This window comes from Rhinopithecus bieti, unplaced genomic scaffold, assembly GCF_001698545.2.
Source record: "Rhinopithecus bieti isolate Rb0 unplaced genomic scaffold, ASM169854v2 scaffold_3527, whole genome shotgun sequence".
Taxonomy (NCBI): Eukaryota; Metazoa; Chordata; class Mammalia; order Primates; family Cercopithecidae; genus Rhinopithecus; species Rhinopithecus bieti.
Genome location: NW_016804488.1, coordinates 1079500 through 1100698, shown reverse-complemented (window position 1 = coordinate 1100698; position 21199 = coordinate 1079500). Strand labels below are relative to the sequence as shown.

At 37.6% G+C, this 21199-nt stretch overlaps 1 protein-coding gene across 1 annotated transcript in view; it reads right to left on the bottom strand.

Annotated features, from left to right (window-relative positions):
* Positions 1–753: 753 nt before the first annotated feature.
* Positions 754–21199, bottom strand: part of ABCA13 (ATP binding cassette subfamily A member 13) — a 503546-nt gene continuing 483100 nt past the window's right edge. Inside the window, 3 exon segments of the mRNA XM_017868548.1 lie at positions 754–849; positions 1556–1693; positions 2907–3012. Of these exon segments, the coding sequence (XP_017724037.1) occupies positions 754–849; positions 1556–1693; positions 2907–3012 (340 nt within the window).

The window sequence follows — 21199 nt, the reverse complement described above, 5'->3', positions numbered from 1 at the left end:
ATTTCTTGCAAGCTCCCAGAAGATGGCAATGCAGCTAACATGGGGACCACTACGCTTTGAAAAACACTGACTTAGAGTAACAAAAACCAGTAATTATTCATCCAAATTAAGAAAAAGAAAATGCATCTACATTTTGTTTATCTACCCTCATAAATTATAACCTGGGAGATTCTGGTAGAACTGCTGTAATTGATACAGAGTAACTAGTTCAATTTAATTAATTTTGCTAAAGTGTATACTAAAAGAGCTTTTCAAATCCTACTTTTTTAAAAAGACAACTTTTATATGTAAAAAATTGGTGATTCTTTCATATCATACCATATAATGTCATCAGTATTAGTAAAAGCTTACATTGAAATCATTAAAAACATGTAGGGGGGCTCAGTTTTCTTAACAGAAAAGTGACATGTTTAGAGTGGACAATCTGTGACAGCCTTTCCAGCTCCAGAATGTCTCAGTTTGGACACTGTCAAATCATTTATGCCTTTGTCACAAAGAAGCTGGTGTCCATCTGGCATGGTAAAAAGAACAAATATCTTGGAGGAGCGCCCCAAAAGTCTGCAGAAAGAACAACCTTTCCATTTGGTGGTTAACTAAGAAGGAGATTCAAAATAGAAAATGAACAAGAGAATGTAATTTGACTGCCTGGAGAATGTGCCCCAGCTCCTTGGTTGTGCGCGTGCTTGTTTTATCCTTGACTGTTAATTGTAATGAAAGACAAAGCTTTATTCCTTACGGAAACTCCTTTAGTGATCAGACAGGCAAGTGATGTGTGTGGTGACTGTCAGTGGATGGATCAAGAGTAGATTGTAGAGTTTGCTGCTGCTCAGAAGCAAAATTAATAAATATCTGAAAAAAAACATAAAAATGTTGTTTACTTATAATACAACCTTTTGGTCTCACTTACTAGAAAGGAGACATTATCTCAGAACACTGGCCAACTTGTCCTAAAAACCACAGATCATTAATTCATACCACTCCCTCCCAAATCGCATAAATATGTAAATCCATTGAGGACACAACTCTAAGAACGTTCATATTTCTAGATAATTATAATAATAAATCACCTAGAAGTTCTCAATACTGTAAGCCTGGTTTTAGAAAGATGTTGTGATGTATTTTTATATACATTATATAAATATTTGTATATTTATATACAAATATACAGTACAGTATATTTCTGTTATCTTAGTAAATGAAATGCTTTTTGTTTCCCCAGAAGTTAGCTATAATTTGACTACAGTGGAGCCGCCCTGACAAGTCTTGTGGGGGTGAGTAAGGTGGAGAAAGGAAGGTTAACGTGACATGATTTAATTAGTTGAATGCCCAACATAATCATGAACAAACTGAAACTCTACTGAATGTCTATCTTAAGTGGAAGGGTATACAATAAACAAACTTTCTGACACCAACCTTATCCTAATTTTATAAAATTTAAAAAGATGAAATGAATAAAGTGGTGAATTGAAGCAATTCGATTAATTTTAAAATTGGCTAGATTAGGTCTGATGAACAGACCAAAATGCAACCTCCTGAATCATTCAAGATACTATACCTGCTCCAAAGTGGTTTGGTTAATGGTATAATGCTTAATATTCAAGAAGGTTTTATTGTTTTCTATAACTTTGAACAAGTCAGCTAAGCATCCCCATCTTTTTGGCACATGATATTCTAACAAATTCAGGTGCTGTCCCTAAAAGAAAAAAAAAAAGTATCATATAATTAGCATTATTAAACAAAATTGATCATACTACATTTAATTGGCAAATAAATTCAGTTATGTTTTCTCAGCCTACACAAGTAATTTTTTGAGTCTCCAATGAATGCCTATTGATGACAATTTTTCATAGGGTATATTTGACAAATGACATTCAACTGAGTGGCATTGCTGTTCTGCCCCTTGTTGTGCCCCAACCTTGCAACAGCATGGGGAAGCCCTGTTTAAGGAATCATAAGATGCCCAAAGATATTTGAAATGTAGTAATTTAACATGGCCTAAGAGAGATGGATGGAGGAGCCCTGAGTTTTACAGTGGGACTTGGGCTTGTCTCTCACTGTTCTCATCATTAGCTGAGCAACTCTTGGGAAGACATTTAAACCTCTGATCTTTGTCTTCATGTATGCCAATGGAGATAATTATATCTGTTTTATAGGGTAGCTCAGAGTCATAATTGAGCATGAATGACAGTCTCACACAGCATGGTTCTTCCATAGTAGGATTTCACTAAATGACAGTTGTTGAAATAAAGAACATAACTACTTTATGGACTACAACCTGCTAGAAGTTATAATAAACCAGCATCCCGCAGTTATCCAAGAGATTTTTAGACAGTGCTTCTCAAACTTTCGTGTTCATAGGAATCGCCGGGTCACCTTGTTAAAATGCAGATTCCCATTCAATAGGTTAGGGCCTGTGATTCTGCATGTCTAACAGGTCCCAGGTAATGAAGATGCTGCTGGTTCAGTGACCATACTTGATGATAGCAAGTTCGTAGAGGATTGTGATCTCAAGCACAGGGCTCTTTCTGTGAAGCAATGCTGAAACCATCAAGCCTATAAACCCTACAGCAAATATATGGAAGAGATTAGCTTTTGCAGTCTTCTATGCTGAACAAGATGAGCTATGCAGTGGACTTATGCCTACAAATAAGAGGCGTGATATGTAATCACAGGCTGCTGTGGCCGATCCAGCAAGCAATTAAGCAGGCTTGTTACTCTTCAGAGTGGTCAAGCAATATCAGCTATCCATGCTATTTTTGGTAGGGAGGCAGGGTCTATACTTTGCAATGTGACTAAGGTAACAAGTAGTATCTTATAACAGCATAGAATAAAAACAGAAAAAGACAGGTACATTTATTAGCTTTTTTAGCTGAAAACAAAGAAATAATACAGGATATTAGCACTACCTTGAACTGAATTCCTGGAAAATAAAGCTTCAAGTGATCAGAAACAGTGCAATGTTGATTTGCTTCCTTATAGAGCCAAACTTTGACTGTATAACCATCACCAAACCTGAGAGTTAAATAAAATAAAAACAAGATTATTATCATATTGACTTAAGACGAGTAAATTCTAAGTCCATTTTCACACAGAGGCAGAAAAAGGAAGTAACTACTCCAAATTGTTGGGAGTTTGGATTCTCAATATAAGACACAGAAATTAATAGTTAAGTCAATTACACAGTTAATTGTTTTTCATTTATATTGACAGACACTGATTTACCTTAAAAAAATTATCAGCAAGTCCCAGAATCAACACCCAGTCAATAAAAGAGGAATGGTGAAAATGCAAATGGTGAAAGCAAAGTCCTGAGTTAGTGGAAGTGGGAAGCTGAGCTGGAAACTGGCCCTGGGAAGCATGATTGTTGACCTTATTGCTTCAAGGTCTGTACTGATTAAAATTCGGCAGGGAAAAGATGAAAGGGATTGCATATGTAATTACCAGGCACTTGTTTGTTTGTTACATAAAAAAGTTACCGCAATTATACTTCAGCCCAGCCTAGGTGGACAGGCCCTATGACTGCAAAGGAAATCTCCTGCCTAAGAGGCTCTGTTCCTCACACTGTAGAGTTATAGACAGTAGTTTCACTGGTGTCCCATCAACAAGACATGAGCTCATACTCATACCCTAAGGTAACCTCAAATAGCAATCTCCAGTAATGTAGGGGTTCTCCAAAAACTATATGAATTATTCTACTCCCTTATCTCATGTGGTATTGGGCACATCATAGCATCCCAATAAAAATCTGTTCAATAAAAGACAAATACATGAATATACTCTGATGACTAAAATCTCTGCCCATTTTGTTCACTGAAGCATCTTTTCTAAGTACCAAGCACAGTATAAGTACCTAGTACCCAGCACTGGTAAATATTAGTTTAATGAATGAAGAATGAACAAATGGCATGCCCAGTCTTAGTAATCGTACTCATCTCATTTACAAAGCATTGCTGGGGAAAAAATGTGTTATACTTAAGTAAATTTTCCCTAAATGAGGCTGATCCCTAATAGATTTATGGTCAAATTATTTTTCGAGTCTGTCTGTTTAAGACAGGGGACCCTTGGCCGGGCGCGGTGGCTCAAGCCTGTAATCCCAGCATTTTGGGAAGCGGGCGGATCACAAGGTCAGGAGATCGAGACCATCCTGGCTAACACGGTGAAACCCCGTCTCTATTAAAAAATACAAAAAACTAGCCGGGCGAGGTGGCGGGCGCCTGTAGTCCCAGCTACGCGGGAGGCTGAGGCAGGAGAATGGCGTGAACCCGGGAGGCGGAGCTTGCAGTGAGCTGAGATCTGGCCAGTGCACTCCAGCTTGGGTGACAGAGCGAGACTCCGTCTCAAAAAAAAAAAAAAAAAGACAGGGGACCCAAGACAATGTGACCTTGTGTCAGTGACATAGATCACCCTTGTGAGCACCAGTGGAGCTCTTTGCCCTGGGGTTCTGTTTTCCTGTCCTCCTGCCTTAATTTCAGGCTGTCAGATGTCACTTCCCCATGAGGTCTGTGCATGGCCACAGTAGCCTCCCATCATTCGAGTTGATGGTTTCTAATCTTCACATGGCTGAGAGGTTGGTGAGGACACTGATAAAATATACATAAAAGCATACAGACAAGCACCTCTCTAACATTTCTATTTGGCTATCTCTCAGAATTGTTAAAGGCCAACACATTGGGTTGGTACAAGAGGAATATATTCTGTGGTCATCCCTCTTCTCAGCAGTATGTTACAAGCTGTGCTGCTGAATAACACAATCAACCCACTGTGTCTTCACCAAATCCCCCAAAGTGGGTGTATTTGTCAGCGTTTCATGAAAAGAAGGGATTGAGGCCCAGGTGGTTGAAGGGGCTTCCCAAGGTGAAGCACCATGTTACTGGAGCTTTGTAAATGCTCCTGGGAGAGCTCTCAGCTCTGTGTGGGCATAATGTTGTGTTCCAGGGCAGAGGGGATGTGTTGCATGGAGATGTGTTTCTGGTCTCATGTTTATTAATGATTCTGATGGCATGACAAAATGTAGTGTTTGCACTACTGAGGTTGAGTCCAGCTCCTCCACATACTAGTTGTGTGACCCTGGAAAGTCTGGTAAATTTTCTAACCTCAGTTGCCTCATCTAGCAAATAGATTAATTATAGTATCTGCCTAAGAAGGTTGTGAGAGGACTGACTGAATTAATTCTTGCAAATTACTTGCAACAATGTCTGGCACTGTGTAAATAAGTAGATAAATAAGCAGTGAAATTTAGGATCTATTCAGAATATGACCAGAACAGAAGAATGTTCTTCTTGGAGTGAAGAAGCCTACTATTTAGGGAGAACTTAGATAAAAGCGGATAAAACAATTCAAACATGAATAGGAAGCACTAAATAAAAATACAATGGTATGAGGAGACAGTGGCAGAGAGATGGCTGTATGTTCTTATGCATATTAGGATTCATTTTCACCATTAGTAGAAATTGCAGCCCTATGGGTGTATTTTGTTAATGAATTTTGAAAATTTCATGCTAAATTCCAATAATTATCTAATAAATTCTCTATAAGCACATATGCATATTAATAATTAAAATTCTTTCAAATTAAAGTTTCATTTGAACTAAAAGAATCCCAACTTTACTGGGAAGAATATGAATTACACAAAAGAAAATTATGCAAAAATTAAACAAAAAGTAAATTATACTATTCTCCCAAAATAGAAACACTCTAGAGAAAATATGACTGAAATAGATAGGAAATAGGTTGAAATAGGTTACTCGGGATCTCTCTAAAACAGTTAACAGTTAAAAAGACTTCTAAACATAAAAATATAAAAGCATGGCACCTTCAACACCTTAGACACTCTTTGAAGATTGTTAAATTCATTATGATGTAAATACTTAACATTAGCTGGACTTTTTCATTTCTGTCTATAACATACACAGTTATGTCAATAATCGAAATTCCCTGACGGATTTATTTGATTTACATACTTCCACAGAATGAAAGGTTGCAAAATAGCCAAGGAGTCATTTATTTCTATGTTCACTCATTGATCTAACATTTCTAGATAATACATTATGTCCATATTATTTGTATAATCGGTGATTAAATAGAGATAAATAAATAGCATTATCTGTAGGTAAAGATGCTTACAAGAAACATTCTACAATTTTTTTGAGGTACAACATTTTGGAACCACAGATATTAAATGTAATGTATTAATTAATGCTAAAACAGAAGCAGGAGTAATACATGAGTGGAAGAAAAAACATACACACACATGTTTTGAAAGTCAGACACTTCAAGAGCAGAACAAAAGAGGTGGCAATGCACCTGCAGAGACATTTCTGAAAAATCACTTATCAAGTCGTACCAAGTGCCTATGAAGCTTTGCATTCCTGGGCTTAAGGTTCCTCTTATAAACCTCCTTCCCCCCAAATTAAAAGTCATGATCTATAACAAATACATTGATTTCAGCCTCATCTATTAAAAATCTCTACAAATAATACTTAATGAAGAGACATGGCTATTATATAACATTAAGTGCAAAATAGAAAATCATAGACTCAGTGTTACGTTAATGATGTAAATATGTTTGCATATATTTACAGTCAGACCGAAATAAATTCTGGAATGCTATTTGGACAAGAAACAATCGTATGACTGTTAGGTTGTTTTCCTTATACTATTCTGAATTCTAAAATAATGAGCACATATAACTTTATCATTTGAAGGAAAAAATATACATGGCTTCTAAGAGAATTAAAGGAACATAGTAATGTCTCATACTCTACAACTGTATTTCAGTTTCTGATTTTAAAATCATTTATTTAGGAACTTTTGTCACATTGCCTCTAAAATTAAATGCATAAAATTCTTTTGGTATAGAAGCTAATCTTAGACTTTAGAAAATAACAGGATTCGTGAAACATGTAATATTTGTATTGTGTGTTTATAGATATATGCCCACTGATTTCCATCATCTGCCCCATGAGGAGTCTATTCACACTCACATCCACAACCCCATACATGTGCCCTTCCCTACACATATCTGAGTAGAAATACCTTTAAAGACGACTTCTCTCTAATCCACCACAGGGTGAGAGCAGAGAGCAGAGGGGGACCAGGACTCCTGTAGTCTCACGTTAAACTCTCATCCAGCACAAGTGTTAGGGCACTGACTGTGGAATATGGGGCCCCCGCTGCCTCAGACTACATTGGTCCCTAATTCTCATCTTCCTGCCTCACCACACCACACCCCACTCCTCATGGGTTGGTGCCTCAACAAAGTACCAAATTCCAGTGATCTGCCCTCAGCTACTGAATTGTAATAGGTTGCCTTTGGATGAGGAGAGGAGGAGAGGGTGGCACTGAGGAAGAGTGGCTGAGCAAACAGCAGGATGCAAACATTTATGTGAGCACTTGATGTGTAGCTGGCATCTCTGTATTATTAATAGAAACTTCCTCATTGTAATCTCAGTCCTCATGATTACCCACTGGAAAGAAAAGGAAACCAAGAGAGAAGACTGAGCACATGAGCTCTGTCCTGCATCCTCTGTGAACGAGGCACCAAACACATTATCCCAATTAATCCCCACAAAATACTGATGTTGCTCTCTCTGCCTCTGATTTACAGAAGTGAGGTGGATCTCAGAGAAGCTACATAACTTGTTCTGGTCACGCAACTCCAAGGGAATGGAGGGAGTTACAGTTCCAATGCTGAACACTTAACCTCAAAACTCCAGCCTGAAGCAGGATCTCATCTAATCATTAATGCTCTTACATCCTTTATATTAATACTTTCACATCAATAATTTCATTTCACTCTTATCACACCTGTACACGGACTAGAACAGATACCAGTTCCTCTCTATAAAATGCAAAAGTTTGAGACCCAAAGAGATCAGGAGATTTTTTTCTTTGTCACTCAGCTTATTAACTGGCAGAGCTGAGACCATGGGGCTTACCTCACAGCCATGTCCCTTCATTGCAAGCACCTTTATTATTTCAACTTCAGATAAGTTTGATTTGGATCATTTTTCAATCATTGCATATGCAAATCAGAATGGCTGTGAGGATTATAGACCCAAGGTATTAACATAAAGAGAGCCTTTGACAAATAACAACAACAACAAAACAGTGTTTGGCAGCTGGCAACCACATTCCTCTTGGAGAAGAAACCCTCTTTGAAAAGAGCTTCAATATGCTTCTGAGTTTAAAGACAGTATAGGGAGATGACACAGCTTCACAATAAAAAAAGAAGCTTGATTCATGCTAATATGCATCACTCCATAAACATTGCTCTCCGTGGCTGGACGTGTCACTTTCTTAAATGACTCCACCAGTTATAGATCCAGATTAAAGTGGTTGGGTCAATGTCACCTCTAGTAAAGGCCAACAGAACTGTTTCAGAACTCTGGAGGCCACGTTAACGTCATGTCTGAAAGACTCTGACTCAATATCAAACTCTTCAGCTTTTCCACAAGGCTCTCCATGATGTAACTAATGCATCTAAGAGTGTCCTTCATGCTACCCACAACCAGATCTCCTTTCCTCCATCCATTCAGTACTAATTCAGCGCTCACTTGTGCAAGGCCCTATTCTGGCTGTGAAAGCCCTTTCCGCGTACATGCAGGTGTATGGTACATTCAATGCCATCAGTTGTTACAGTAGAGCTCCAAGAACACAGGACACATAAACCCTTCTGCTACTGACTCTAACACCCCTGCAGATGCCCAGTTCATATTTAATGGAGTAATGAGTGAATTAAATTCCTTGTTAGGCTTTGGTGTAATGAAAACAATATTTCTTCCTTAACTGAACAGCAAAATGTATATCTATTTTTTTTTTTCCTTTCTTCTTTAGAGTAATCAAAAGGGATCATTTTAAAGTAAGGAACAATAGCCAAGTCAGCAGGACAAAAAAATTACATAGCCTCATCTCCAGCATTATATCATTGTCACGAACTAAACAAACATGATAGAGCATTTTGTTTCCAAGGTGGTGAGGTGACAGCTATATGACTCAGTCCCTTATGTGGCCTCTTGCATTTTTAATGATCTCTGAACATTTCCCTTCATTTCAGAAATACCCTAGAGTCTAGATAAACAAAAGATGCCATTTACAGCTGACAATATTGCAAGAGTGGTTTGCTCTATTCCTCAAACTTGACAAGGAAGCATTTCTTTCCCCCACACTTTTAAAGAAAATATTGGGAAATAAATGATCATCCATGAAGTTGAAATTCTTACACATGATTTCCACTATGAGTAGCAGCAGACGAGTTTTTCTTGGAGCATAGAGGAGTGCCTAAAATTCCATTATTGCTGAAATAAATTATATATGTGATTTTCTGTCCTCAGCCACCAAGCTGTTCTCACACCAGTCACCTTGAGAGGCCAAGAGAGCTAAAGTAGTCATTTTCTTCCTGATTTTCTTTTCTTTCTCTCTGTTTTCTTTTTGTTGTTGTTGTTGTTGTTGTTGTTGCTGTTGTTTGTTTGGGTTTTGTTTTTTTGTTGTTTGTTTTTCTGTTTATGTTTATTGCTTTATGAACATAATAAAGAAAACATCCCATAGAAGAAGCCATGCTACTTTCTGGTTTGATGAGTGCTGCCCATAGAGAAGCCTGCAGTACTTCATGGGTGAGACCTGAGGAGGAAAACGCCAGTATTTAAACAGGGAGCCTTCAAAGCCAGCACCCCACTCAGCCATCATCTGTGCAAAGATGGCAGCTTTGTAAGTGTTTCCATAAGGGAGGGGGTGCTCTGCTGCAGGCACACGAGCAAACCCTCTCTATTCTGTTTTGCTGCCGTTTTAAGTTTTTGTGGGGACATGGTTCTCTTGGGAGAGTGGATTAAACTTCTTCTGAGTTCATTTTCAAAGGCTTTGCAAATAACCTGTATGGTCTCCAGTCAGATCTCATGTAATATAGCTCTTAAATAAATAATGTAATAATAAGAAAAAAATGCATAGTTGCCTTAACAGAGAATAACTGCTTTAGGGTGCAACCTCTCTCCCATTGTTAGGAAAAGGCTGTGATAAGCCATGTGCTGGGTAAGATACTCTGGGCTGAAATGTGCCTGGGACTTTCCAACTGGATGCCTGGGTAAGGACAGCACCCTGGCAGCCAGGGGCACAAGAGGGGAAACAGCTGAGGATGCAGGGAGGGGCCAGGTGGATGGACAGTCCAAGGATCCCCAATTACTTCTCTCTTCAGGCCCACCATTCAAAAATGTTGGAAAATTACTAAATTCATGGAATTATTGATACATTTGGGTGTATGGCTGGGGGGAGGTGGTGATACGTGGCTGGCTCCCCAGGCACTGGAGCACATGCCCAGGCAGGACTGTGCAGGTTCAAAGACAGGGCAGGGCACACAGGCCTCTGACTCACCAGGAGTTCATAGAACCCTTGAGACAAGGGTCCTGGACCCCCCGGCATGAAATCAGGCACATTTTCCTAAATCTCCCATGGGCAGGAAAGACCCAAGTGACAGCTGAGTTATGAAAGTTAATGAAGACTGTGAATCTTTTCCATGTTACTCTGGATCCTTTCACACACTAAGTACAAACTAGAGGAGCTATAACAAAGAAAGGACTAACTGGGATCAGCTTCTCCACATAATGGTTGGGGGATGCCTCTATGGGAGGCAGTTGATTCCTTGCTTCGTGAACAATTGTGCTGGAGTGATTGATAAAGTCTTCTCAAAAGGCTGGTGCTTGCCCTTTAATTATTCAAATATGCCTCTGTACACAATAAAATTAATACTATAAATGTTTACAATAATGAGAAGAAAGCAGGGGTCGTAAAAAGTCAATATAGATGCTAAAATTGAACTCAAAAACAATAGACCTAGACTCCGTATTTTACAGGCACAATCACTTCAGGTGTAGGTACAATACCGGCATGAAGCAGACATAAATAGATGTCTTTGAAAGAATTTAACCAAGACTTCTATCAGGACAGTATGAGGAGTTCTGCAGACTCATTTCCCAGTAAGACTGCTGAAAATTATTTTTTAAAAAGTAATAAAGTCGCCAAAATGGTACTTTTCTGTATACAGCAAGATAAAAAATACAGTTATTCAAGAAAGTCTACTAAAACTGAGTAAGAACAGTAATAGTCTGTGGCATTTAAAACAAAATCTACTCTTCTCCTATCTCCCAGCTCAGGGAAGTGGAAACTTCACTCCAGGCTGCTGCATCCAAGAACACAGGGCTCCCTCCCACCTTAGCTCTCCATGAGTGAGCTGTCTCCCCCTCCCATCCTGGCCCCAGCTACATGTTCATAAAGGTTAAGCTGCCAGTGAGTACAGATGAGGTGATGGTGCCCTTCTTTTACCCAGCTCTACCTCATTAGACAGAGGCTCATTGGACAGAGGCTTTAAGAACAGCATTGCTGAGAATACTGGGGTCCCCCTTGTTCTTGCCTCATATCATGGTGTAGGGTTTCCACAATGGGAGAAGCAAGCTGAGAGAATCTGAGGTTACTGTCCTCCCTCTCCAATGAGTGTTCAGCTCCTAAAGTGGGAGCGTCATTCAGAAAGAAACATGACATTGCTCCCATTTCTAGCTCGAGATGTGGCTCATGTATGTTTCCTTGCCTCTAAAGAAGCAAGCCATAAACAGATAACTGCTAATCTGTCCCCAAAGGAACTGTTTTGTTGTTGTTTAGTTTTTCTTCGTGTTTTTTTGTTTGTTTGTTTTTGTGTGTTTTTTTTTTTTTGTAACAAAATGTGGAGAAGTTCAACCATAAGGGTGTTCTTAATCATTGGAAGCTGGGGTTAAAGGCAATTGGGAGCTTGATAGATTCATTGGAGATACAGGCTAAACTATAGGCTGTCTAATTTACCAGAGAGAACAAGGGAGACCACCGGAAGGAGCCCTCCCAGTGGCAAATTTGTGATGAAAACAAATCTCAAACACTGGTCTCAGGAAGGAGCCCTTTAACAGAGCCTAGATGTGACTAGATTTATATGTAGAACAATTTATGCCCATGATATTGTTGAAAACAATATAGCAATCAGTGAATCTTACCAGCTGGGTGTGGGTAAAACAACCAGGCAGAAGCAATCCCAGGTTACTTTATAAAATACTTTGAGATGGATGGAAATGAAGGGACAACACTCCAAACCTCATGAGACGTAGCTGAAGCGGTGCTTGGAGAAACATTTATAGCAATAATACTTACATTAAAATGTAAGAAAAATTGCAAAATAACACTCAACTGTGTATCTTAGGAGACTGGAAAAAGAAAAGCAAACTAAATCTAAAGCAAGAAGACAGGAAATAATAAAGTTAGAGTGGATATTGATAAAATCAAGAATATAAAAGCAATAGAGAAAAAAGAAACTAAAGTTTGAAATGCCATATGGAATATGACTATGAAAAAATCAACAAATTTAACAAATATTTAGCATAATTGACCTTTCTTGGTCTCTTTTTTTTCTTAAAAGAGAGATGATTCAAATTACTAGTATCAGAAATGAAAGAGAAAGCACTATTGCTGACCTTATAAAAACAAGCCATCCTTGATGGTTTCACTGGTAAACCAAATGTTTTAAGAAATAACACCAATTTTTCACAAACGTGCTTAAAAAATGGAAGTGGAGGAACACTTTCCACCTCATTCTTTGAGGCCAGTATTACTACAATACCAAAACCAAAGACACCACACACACACAATCTCAAAAGAAAGGAACATTACAGACCAATATCTCTTAAGAATATGAACACAAAAATCCTCAACACAATACTAGAAAATTAAATCCAATAACATTGAAAAAAATTAGACATCATGATCAAGTGAGATTTATTCTAGAAATGCAAGGTTTGTTTATCATTCAAAAGTCATTAATTTTTTTGTTTACCCAGAAGTCATTTAGGAGCAAGTTGTTTAATTTCCATGTAATTGTGTGGTTTTGAGAAATCTTGGTACTGATTTTTCTTTTATTTACATCTATCTGTCATCTATCTATCTATCTATGAAAGAGAAGTGTCTCACTCACTCTGTCTCCCAGGCTGTAGTGCAGCGGTGCAATCTTGGCTCACTGCAATCTCTATATCCTTGGTTAAGGCGATTCTCCTGCCTCAACCTCCCAAGTAGCTGGGATTATAGGTGTGTGCCACCACACTAATTTTTTTTTTTTTTTTAGTAGAGACAGAGTTTCACCAGATGCCAATTTCTTATCAGGTAAATTTTTCCCATTCTGTTGTCTTTTCACACTTTTGATAGTGTCATTTAAAGCATAAACATTTTTTATTTTGATGGAATTAATTTACTTTTGTCTTTTGCTGTTTGTTGTGTTTTGGTGTCATATCTGAGAATCCACTGACAATTTCAAGGTCATGAAGATTTACCCCTATGTTTTTTTCTAAGAGTTTTACAGTTTTAGCATTTACATTTAAGTTATTCATTCACCTTCAGTAATTTTTTTGTATTAACTATGTGAGAGGTAGGGGCCCAACTTGATTCTTTTGCATGTGACTGTCTAGTTCTCCCAGCACCACTTGTTGAAAAGACTATTCAAAAATCCTATTCACCCTATTGACTCCTCAGCCAAGCACATACACCAAAATGTCTGAATAATCTTTTCAACATCAGATGTTCTTAGCACCCTTGCAAAAATCAGTTGACCATAAAGTCCAGTGTTTACTCCTGGACTCTGAAATCTATTTTACTGATCTACAGGTATATCCTATTATGAGTACCACATGCAAATAAATGAAGTTGGGACCCTACCTCACACACAGTTAATACAAAAAATATTACTAAAGATGAATCAAAGACCTAAATGCAAGCGCTAAAACTATAAAACATTTAGAAAAAACACCTAGGGGTAAATCTTCATGACCTTGGATTTGGCAATGAATCCTCGGATATGACATGAACATCACGAACAACAAAAGAAAAAAAAGACTAAGTATCAACAAAATTAAACACGTTTGTGCTTTCAAGGGCAATATCTGAAGTATGAAAAGACAGCCCACAAAATGGGAAAAATTCACCTGATAAGAAATTGGCATCCAGAAGATAGAGATATAGATATATATCTCAACTCAATAATAAAGACAAATAAACCCAATTAAAAAGGCCAAAAGAGCACTATTCTATAACTCATATGGAACCAAAAAAAAAAAAAAGAAAGAAAGAAAAGCTCCAATAGTTAAAGCAATCTTAATAAAAAGAACAAAGCTGGAGCCATTACATATCTGAATTCAAACTGTGCTATAAGGCTACAATAACCAAAACAGCATGGTACTGGTACAAAAACAGACACATAGACCAAGGGAAAAGAATAGAGAATCCAGAAATAAAATTATACACCTACAACTGTCTAATCTTCAGCAAAGTTGACAAAAATAAACAATGGGGAAAGAACTACCTATTTAATAAATAGTGCTGGGATAAGTGGCTAGCCATATGCAAAAGAATGAAACTGGACCCACATCTTTCACCATGTATAAAAATTAGAGTGGATTGAAGATTTAAATATAAGACTACAAACTAAAATAAAGAAAAAAGAAAAAAAACACAGCAGAAAATCTAGTATCATTCTGAACATCAGCCTTGACAAAGAATTTATGACTAAGTCCTCAAAAGCAATTCCAACAAAAATAAAAACTGACAAGTAAGCCCTAATTAAACTGAAGGGCTTTTGCAAAGCAAAAGAAACTATCAACAGAGTAAAAATAAAAGACAACCCACAGAATTGGAGAAAATATTTCCAAACTATGCACTCAACAAAGGTCTAATATACAGAATCTATAAGGAACTTAACAAGCGAAAAAAAAATAACCCTGTTAAAAAATGGGCAAAAGATATGAACAGACACTTCTCAAAAGAAGATCTACAAGCAGCCAACAAACATATGAAAAAAATACTCATCATTGCTAATCATCAGAGGAGTGCAAATCAAACCCACAGGGAAATACTATTTCATATCAGTCAGGATGGCTATTATTAAAAAAAATAAATAACATGCTGGCATGGCTGTAGAGAAATGGGAATGCCTGTCCACTGTTGGTGGAAATGTAAATTAGTTCAGCCACTGTGGAAAGCAGTTTGGTGACTTCCCAAAAACTTAAAACAGAGCTACCATTCAACCCAGTAATCCCATTATTGGGTATATACCCAAAGGAATACAAATCATTTCACCTTAAAGACACATGCATGTATATGTTTGTTGCAGCACCTATTCACGATAGCAAAGACATGGAATCAACCTAAATGACCATCAACTAAATAATGAAAATGTGGTACGTATATACCACGGAATACTGTGCAGTCAAAAAAAGAACAAGATCATGTCTTCTGCAGCAACATGGATGGAGCTGGGGCCCATTAACCTAACTGAGCTACTGCAGAAACAGAAAAACAGATACCACATGTTCACACTTACATATGGGAGCTAAACAACGAGTATGCATGAACACAAAGAAAGGAACAATAGAAACTGGATAGCATTAGGAGATACACCTAATGTAAATGATGAGTTAATGGGTGCAGCACACCAACACGGCACATGTATACATATGTAACAAACCTGCATGTTGTGCACATGTACCCTAGAACTTAAAGTATAATTTAAAAAAAAAAAAAGAAAAGAAAATCAAGGGGAAATAAATGCTGGACACACGAAAAAAAAAAAAAAAAAAAAAAAGGAAAGAAAAGAAAAGAAAAGAAACTGGAGCCTACTTGAGGGTGGAGGATAAGAGGAGAATGAGGATTGAGAAACTAACTACATATAGGATGCTATGTGTATTACCTGGGTAATGAAATAACCTGTACATGAAACACCCATGACATGAAATTTACCTATATAAGAAATCCACACATGTACCCCTAAAACCAAAAGTTTTTTTAAAAAGTAATAAAAGACATTTTATCCTTGAAATATTGACAGGATATTATATAAAATATTTAGAGTAGTAATCTAAAAACAAAAAAGATCTTCAAAACACATAAAATTTTAAATCTAGGAAACTCTCCTAAAAGGAAAAGTAGAGCAAAATGACCAAGAAATAGATAATAATAATTTTTAAAATTGGTAAAAATGTTTGGAGATTACAGTAGATTATAAATATGGCCCCAATTCTTCTCATTCCTACATCTGTGTCCTTTGCCATGTAGCTATATGTAGTGTTCTTCCACTATGGGTGGGACTACCTTCCCACCCTTTTACTTTGGGCTAGCCATGTGACTTGATTTTGCTAAAAGGACATTAGTAGCTGTGATGCGACCAGAGGCTTGATTCATGCTTGTGCAGTTTGGCCTGTCCATTCTGGTGCCTCAACATTCCAGACACCAATACCAGGATGACAAGGGACAGGTGAACAAATCCAGCCCAGGCCAGCCCATCTCCATAAAACCTGCAGGTTCTTGAGGGCAAATGAAGATTTTTTAAGCCACTGAGTTTTTACAGACTTTGCAGCACTTTTTTTTTTTTTTACCAAAACGTAACTGATGCTTTAGGAATTTTTTTTGTTCTTTTATCAAAATGGAATGAAAAAATAAAATTTGTAAGATAACTATGAAACAAAGAAATGTTCTGGGCTGGTGCATTTAAAAATACACACACACACAACACACACACACACACACACACACACATTTTAGGTTGATAGTTTGAACTCAGAGTAAGTAAACCTTCTCCCAAATCCCAATCCTGATACATTTTAAACCTGGAATAAAGAAATCCATTTCCTTGGTTAGGCTGTGTTTTCTTGTGCCTTGGCTGTATTTACAATAGGAAATCATAATCCCATAGTGTACAGTTGGATTCTGGAACGGCATATTTTTGCTGTCTGCAATGCACATTAATTCTTGGCAAGCCGGTGTACACCAGCGCTAAGTCTGGCTGTCCAGCAGAGAAGGTGACAGCACAATATTGCCAAGGCCATGGCAGCAATTAGGCCTGAATCATACACCTGATAGTTTCTGTTAGTGGAGATGCCAAAGGCAGACAGAGTCCAGTTTCGAAAAGCAGCAAACTAATAATGAATAATGCAGACTGTTTTGAGAGAAAGCAGGCTTCACCCTGCCTCAAGATAAATGGGATCAGAGTAAAAGTCTCCATGAAAGAGGCTGGTCATTGTTCTTTGTAGTGGTTGTTGTTCATTAAGCTAGGCAGAAGCTGAATGCTTGAGTGGCCTCATCTGATTCGTCTTTTAGAGTCTAGTTGCAGCATTCTGAAAGGAATTCCCATTAAGCAAAAAGCTGCCATGTATTAGAAATTTTACATTCATTATTAATACATTCATTCATTTGTTCAACAAATACGTTGAGCACATTTATGTACCTGGCACTATTTCAAATGGTAAGGATACAGAAGTAAACAGAAGCAAAGGTTTTACCCTCAGAAAGTTTACATTCTACTGGGCAGAGGTAGACAGTAACCTCTAAGTAAATCAATTAATGCTATATTTAATATGTCACAGGGAATATTAGTCTGTTCAGATTCATGTACAGTGACAGAAAGCCCAAAATAGTAAGGATGTTAGTGTTTAAAGTCTGAAGTCAGGCAGCCAGAGCAGAAAAAGCATTCCTTTGGCTCATTCTGTATTATTGCTCTGCTTCACAGGTCTCCATTGCTAAGATTTCCTCGTGGCTCAAGATGGCTACTTCATCTGTAGCCATCAACTCTGCATAAATTAAAAGGAAGGAAGAAAGGAAGAATCAGGGATGTCTCTCCTTGAAAATTCATATCCCTGACATTGTGGACATCTCTTCTTACTATAACTCTTTGGCCACATGTAGCTGTAGGGAAAGCTGGAAAACAGTCTTATTCCTGTGTAGGCACGTTGTCAGCTAACATCCAGGTATTCTTCTGCTTCTATGAATAATTACAATCTATACTGGAGACCTCTCTGAAGAGGGGACAGTTGAGCAGAGAACTGAAGGAACTAGTCTTGTGTTTTTCTTTGGAAAGAACTTTACAGCGGGGGAAAGAGAAAGCATAACATTCTCAGGTGGTGCTATGGTTTGAGCGTGTCCCCCAGAAGTTCATGTATTGGAACCTCAATTCCTCAGTGTGGTAGTATTGGGACATAGGACTAAGTGGGAGGTGTTTGGGTCATGGAGACTCTTCCCCCATGAAGGGATTAATGCTGTTCTTTAGAGACTGGGTTAGTTCTCAGGGAACTGGGTTAGTTCTCATTAAAGTGGGTTGTTACATAGCAAACTTGACCCCTTGTGGTTGTCTCTTTTAGCTTGCACTTATACTTCTGTGCTTCTGCCAAGCTTTCCAGCAGCACTAGGCCCTCACCAGAAGCTGACCAGAGGCAGCCACCAAATCTAGGACTTCCTAGCCTCCAGAATTCTTAACTAAATGAACCTCTGTCCTTTATAAACTACCCAGTCTCTGGTATTCTGTTATAGTAACAGCAAATGGATTAACACAGGTAAGAAAATGATTGGTATATTCCTCCATTTCTTTTCAAAATACTATACAATACGTATTATTATCTCCATTGAAGAAAAAGACTACCTCCAGAGATGTTAACTTTTCCAAGTTATACATGTAGTAAGTGAGTAAAAGTCTTACTCTAAATATCTTTTATTTCATCAAACCAGATTTTCAAAGAGGAGTCTGTGCATCTTTTTAAAAGAAGATAGTCTGTTTTCTCAGTAAATGCACAGGAAGTAAATTCAACAAAGAGTAAAGCATGTAGGTTTCATCACACAGGTGTCCATGACTTGTACTTGAAGCAAAGCTTTGTTCTTTAGTCAGTTATACATAGAGTTGGTTGAGACGATTGAAGTGGTATGGAAAGAATAAGAAACTTAGGGTCAAGAAATTGAGTTTTTTGAAAACTGCTTTTCTCAATACCAACTCTATTTTGGGTCCAACTGCTTAAATTCTTTAGGTCTCGGTTTCCTTATTGTGAAGTGGGTACAATAATAGCCATTATGTAATAAAGATTAAATAAGACCATGCACAGAAAGCATTTGGCAAATTGCTTATGTTCAGTAATAATTAAAATAAATGCAGCAGCATAAATCTGAGCTCAGCTCACTTTACTTCAGAGTTTATGAATATTGCTTCAAAGCTGTGATGAGTTCAGCTACTTATTCCTCTGTCTCAACCATATGCAATAATCATCCCCAACTTTAAGTTTTCTCTCCTGCTTCTTGCCTTAGCAAAAAGGACATGAATATCAACAGCCCTTCTTCATAGGAATTCTCCAAACAGACCATCAGTGCTTCCCTAGGAACATACTCAACACCCAGAATCCTCCTCACCCTCACAGCCCACCCAACTTCTGTTTCTCTAATGACATCGCTACATTTCCATGTCCCAAACTCGAAGGCACCTCCCTTTCTCAAGCTCAGATCAGCCGGCTGTAAAGTTCTACTGTCATGTTCTCCAGTGTCTCCTGTACCCATGCTGCCTTCTCCATGTGCTTGGTCACAGTTTACTTCAGTTTGTCTTATTTAACTTCCTGCTAGAGAACAAAAATTTCTGTTTAATAGGCAGTTATTTTCCTGTTTCTTTTTGCTTCCCTTTGTTCCTCCATTATTTTGCCTTTTTTTTTTTTTTTTTTTTTTTACCTTAGAATTAGTATTTCCCATGATCTGGTCCCAAAGATTCTCCTCAAGTGTATGTCCCACGATTCCACCTGTATTCCACTTGCAGTCAAGCTGTTTCAAACATGGTTTGCATTGTTCTTCGATGTGCCACTACCTCTAACGCATTCATAGTTGATTAGGTGGCTAAGCATACATGTGGTTTCAATTCCTCCTCACCCATAAAACCACCTGTGCCAATGCTTCCCCTAAAACAATGGGTGTGCATTCTTCCTCCTCCTAACTCCTACTTCATGGGCTTTGAAACCTTCTTGTGATGCTAATGGTCTTTCTTATGTAATTTTTTTTTTATTTGTGTGTCTAGCCCAGTTCTTACAGGGATAATGCCTTATTACCCACTCAATCCCAAGACCCTGGCACTATGTAAACATTCAGTAATGTTTGCAGGTTTAAACTGAGGTACACAATACAGCATTTTGTTCACCAGTCTCTTAGAACAATTATCACATCGTGTTGCATTCATTGTTATGTTTCTGCCTCTGACACTATGCGGAATTTATTGAGATTAGGAATCACATTTTCATCATCTCTAATAAAGTGGTTACTCAATAAATGTGTGTGAATGAACAGGATTCATGATGTGAGTCTGAGTCCCCAACAACTTCAGCCATCTAAAAATATCTCCAACACTTCTATTCTCCATCTTCATTGTGAGTGAAAAGCATTCTGGTTCTTCTTACAGAAAATGTTAGAAAATGAATGCTGAATGTTTACTTTTGGTAAAGTGACAGCTCTGGGTGATACTGTTCATGACCTGAATTTCCAAGACCAGAGGCAGCTAACCAAAATGCCCAGCATGAGAATGGCATGAGAATCAGAAACTCTTCCCAGCTAATTTTGTCAGAGCAATACTGTGTTCATACAACATGATGCTGTGACAACAAATGAGATGACAAATTACACATAGTGGGTGAGGTGAAACATGCTGAGGATATGGAGGTGCATATCTCTCTTAATAAAAACATTTCTAGTAAACGGAATTAGTTCAGTGGTTAGTAGCAGCAGCTGAATTATATGATGCTTTAAAGTAAAATGTAGAAAAATATAACTCAGTAGCACATCATTCCATAGTTCCACATCATGGCAGAAATTATTTTATGTGCTCATGTACAAACTTCCTTCCCCATTTGTGAAAAATGACATAAACAGACTAAACTATCTATTTCACTTTTAAGTGATCCACTTCATTATGTGGTGATGCAATCTGAATCTGAGATGTTATGATTATACTAATGGTTTATAGATGTATTAAGTCAAAGTTGCCACACTAAAGCATATGGTGCCACATGAGGTGATACATTAATTTGCAACTACTCAGATAGTGGTAGCTTGAGAGCTCAAACAACATTCTGTTTCCTTTCATTTTGTTAGAAAAAAAAATCCACAAACTTCTAGACTATTATTTCTATTTTAACTTAGATGGCTATATAACACATATATGACGGGATGCTTTGAAATTTATTTTACTTTTATTCTTGGTTCTCAAAGTTTTCAGTTGATAACTCAAGGAAATGTAAATTCTCATAATCTTAACAATTTTCTTTAAATCATTTGAAGCTGTGTTTTCTTTATAAAACATAAAAAAGAAAGAAGGAAAGAAAGAAGGAAGGAAGGAAGGAAGGAAGGAAGGAAGGAAGGAAGG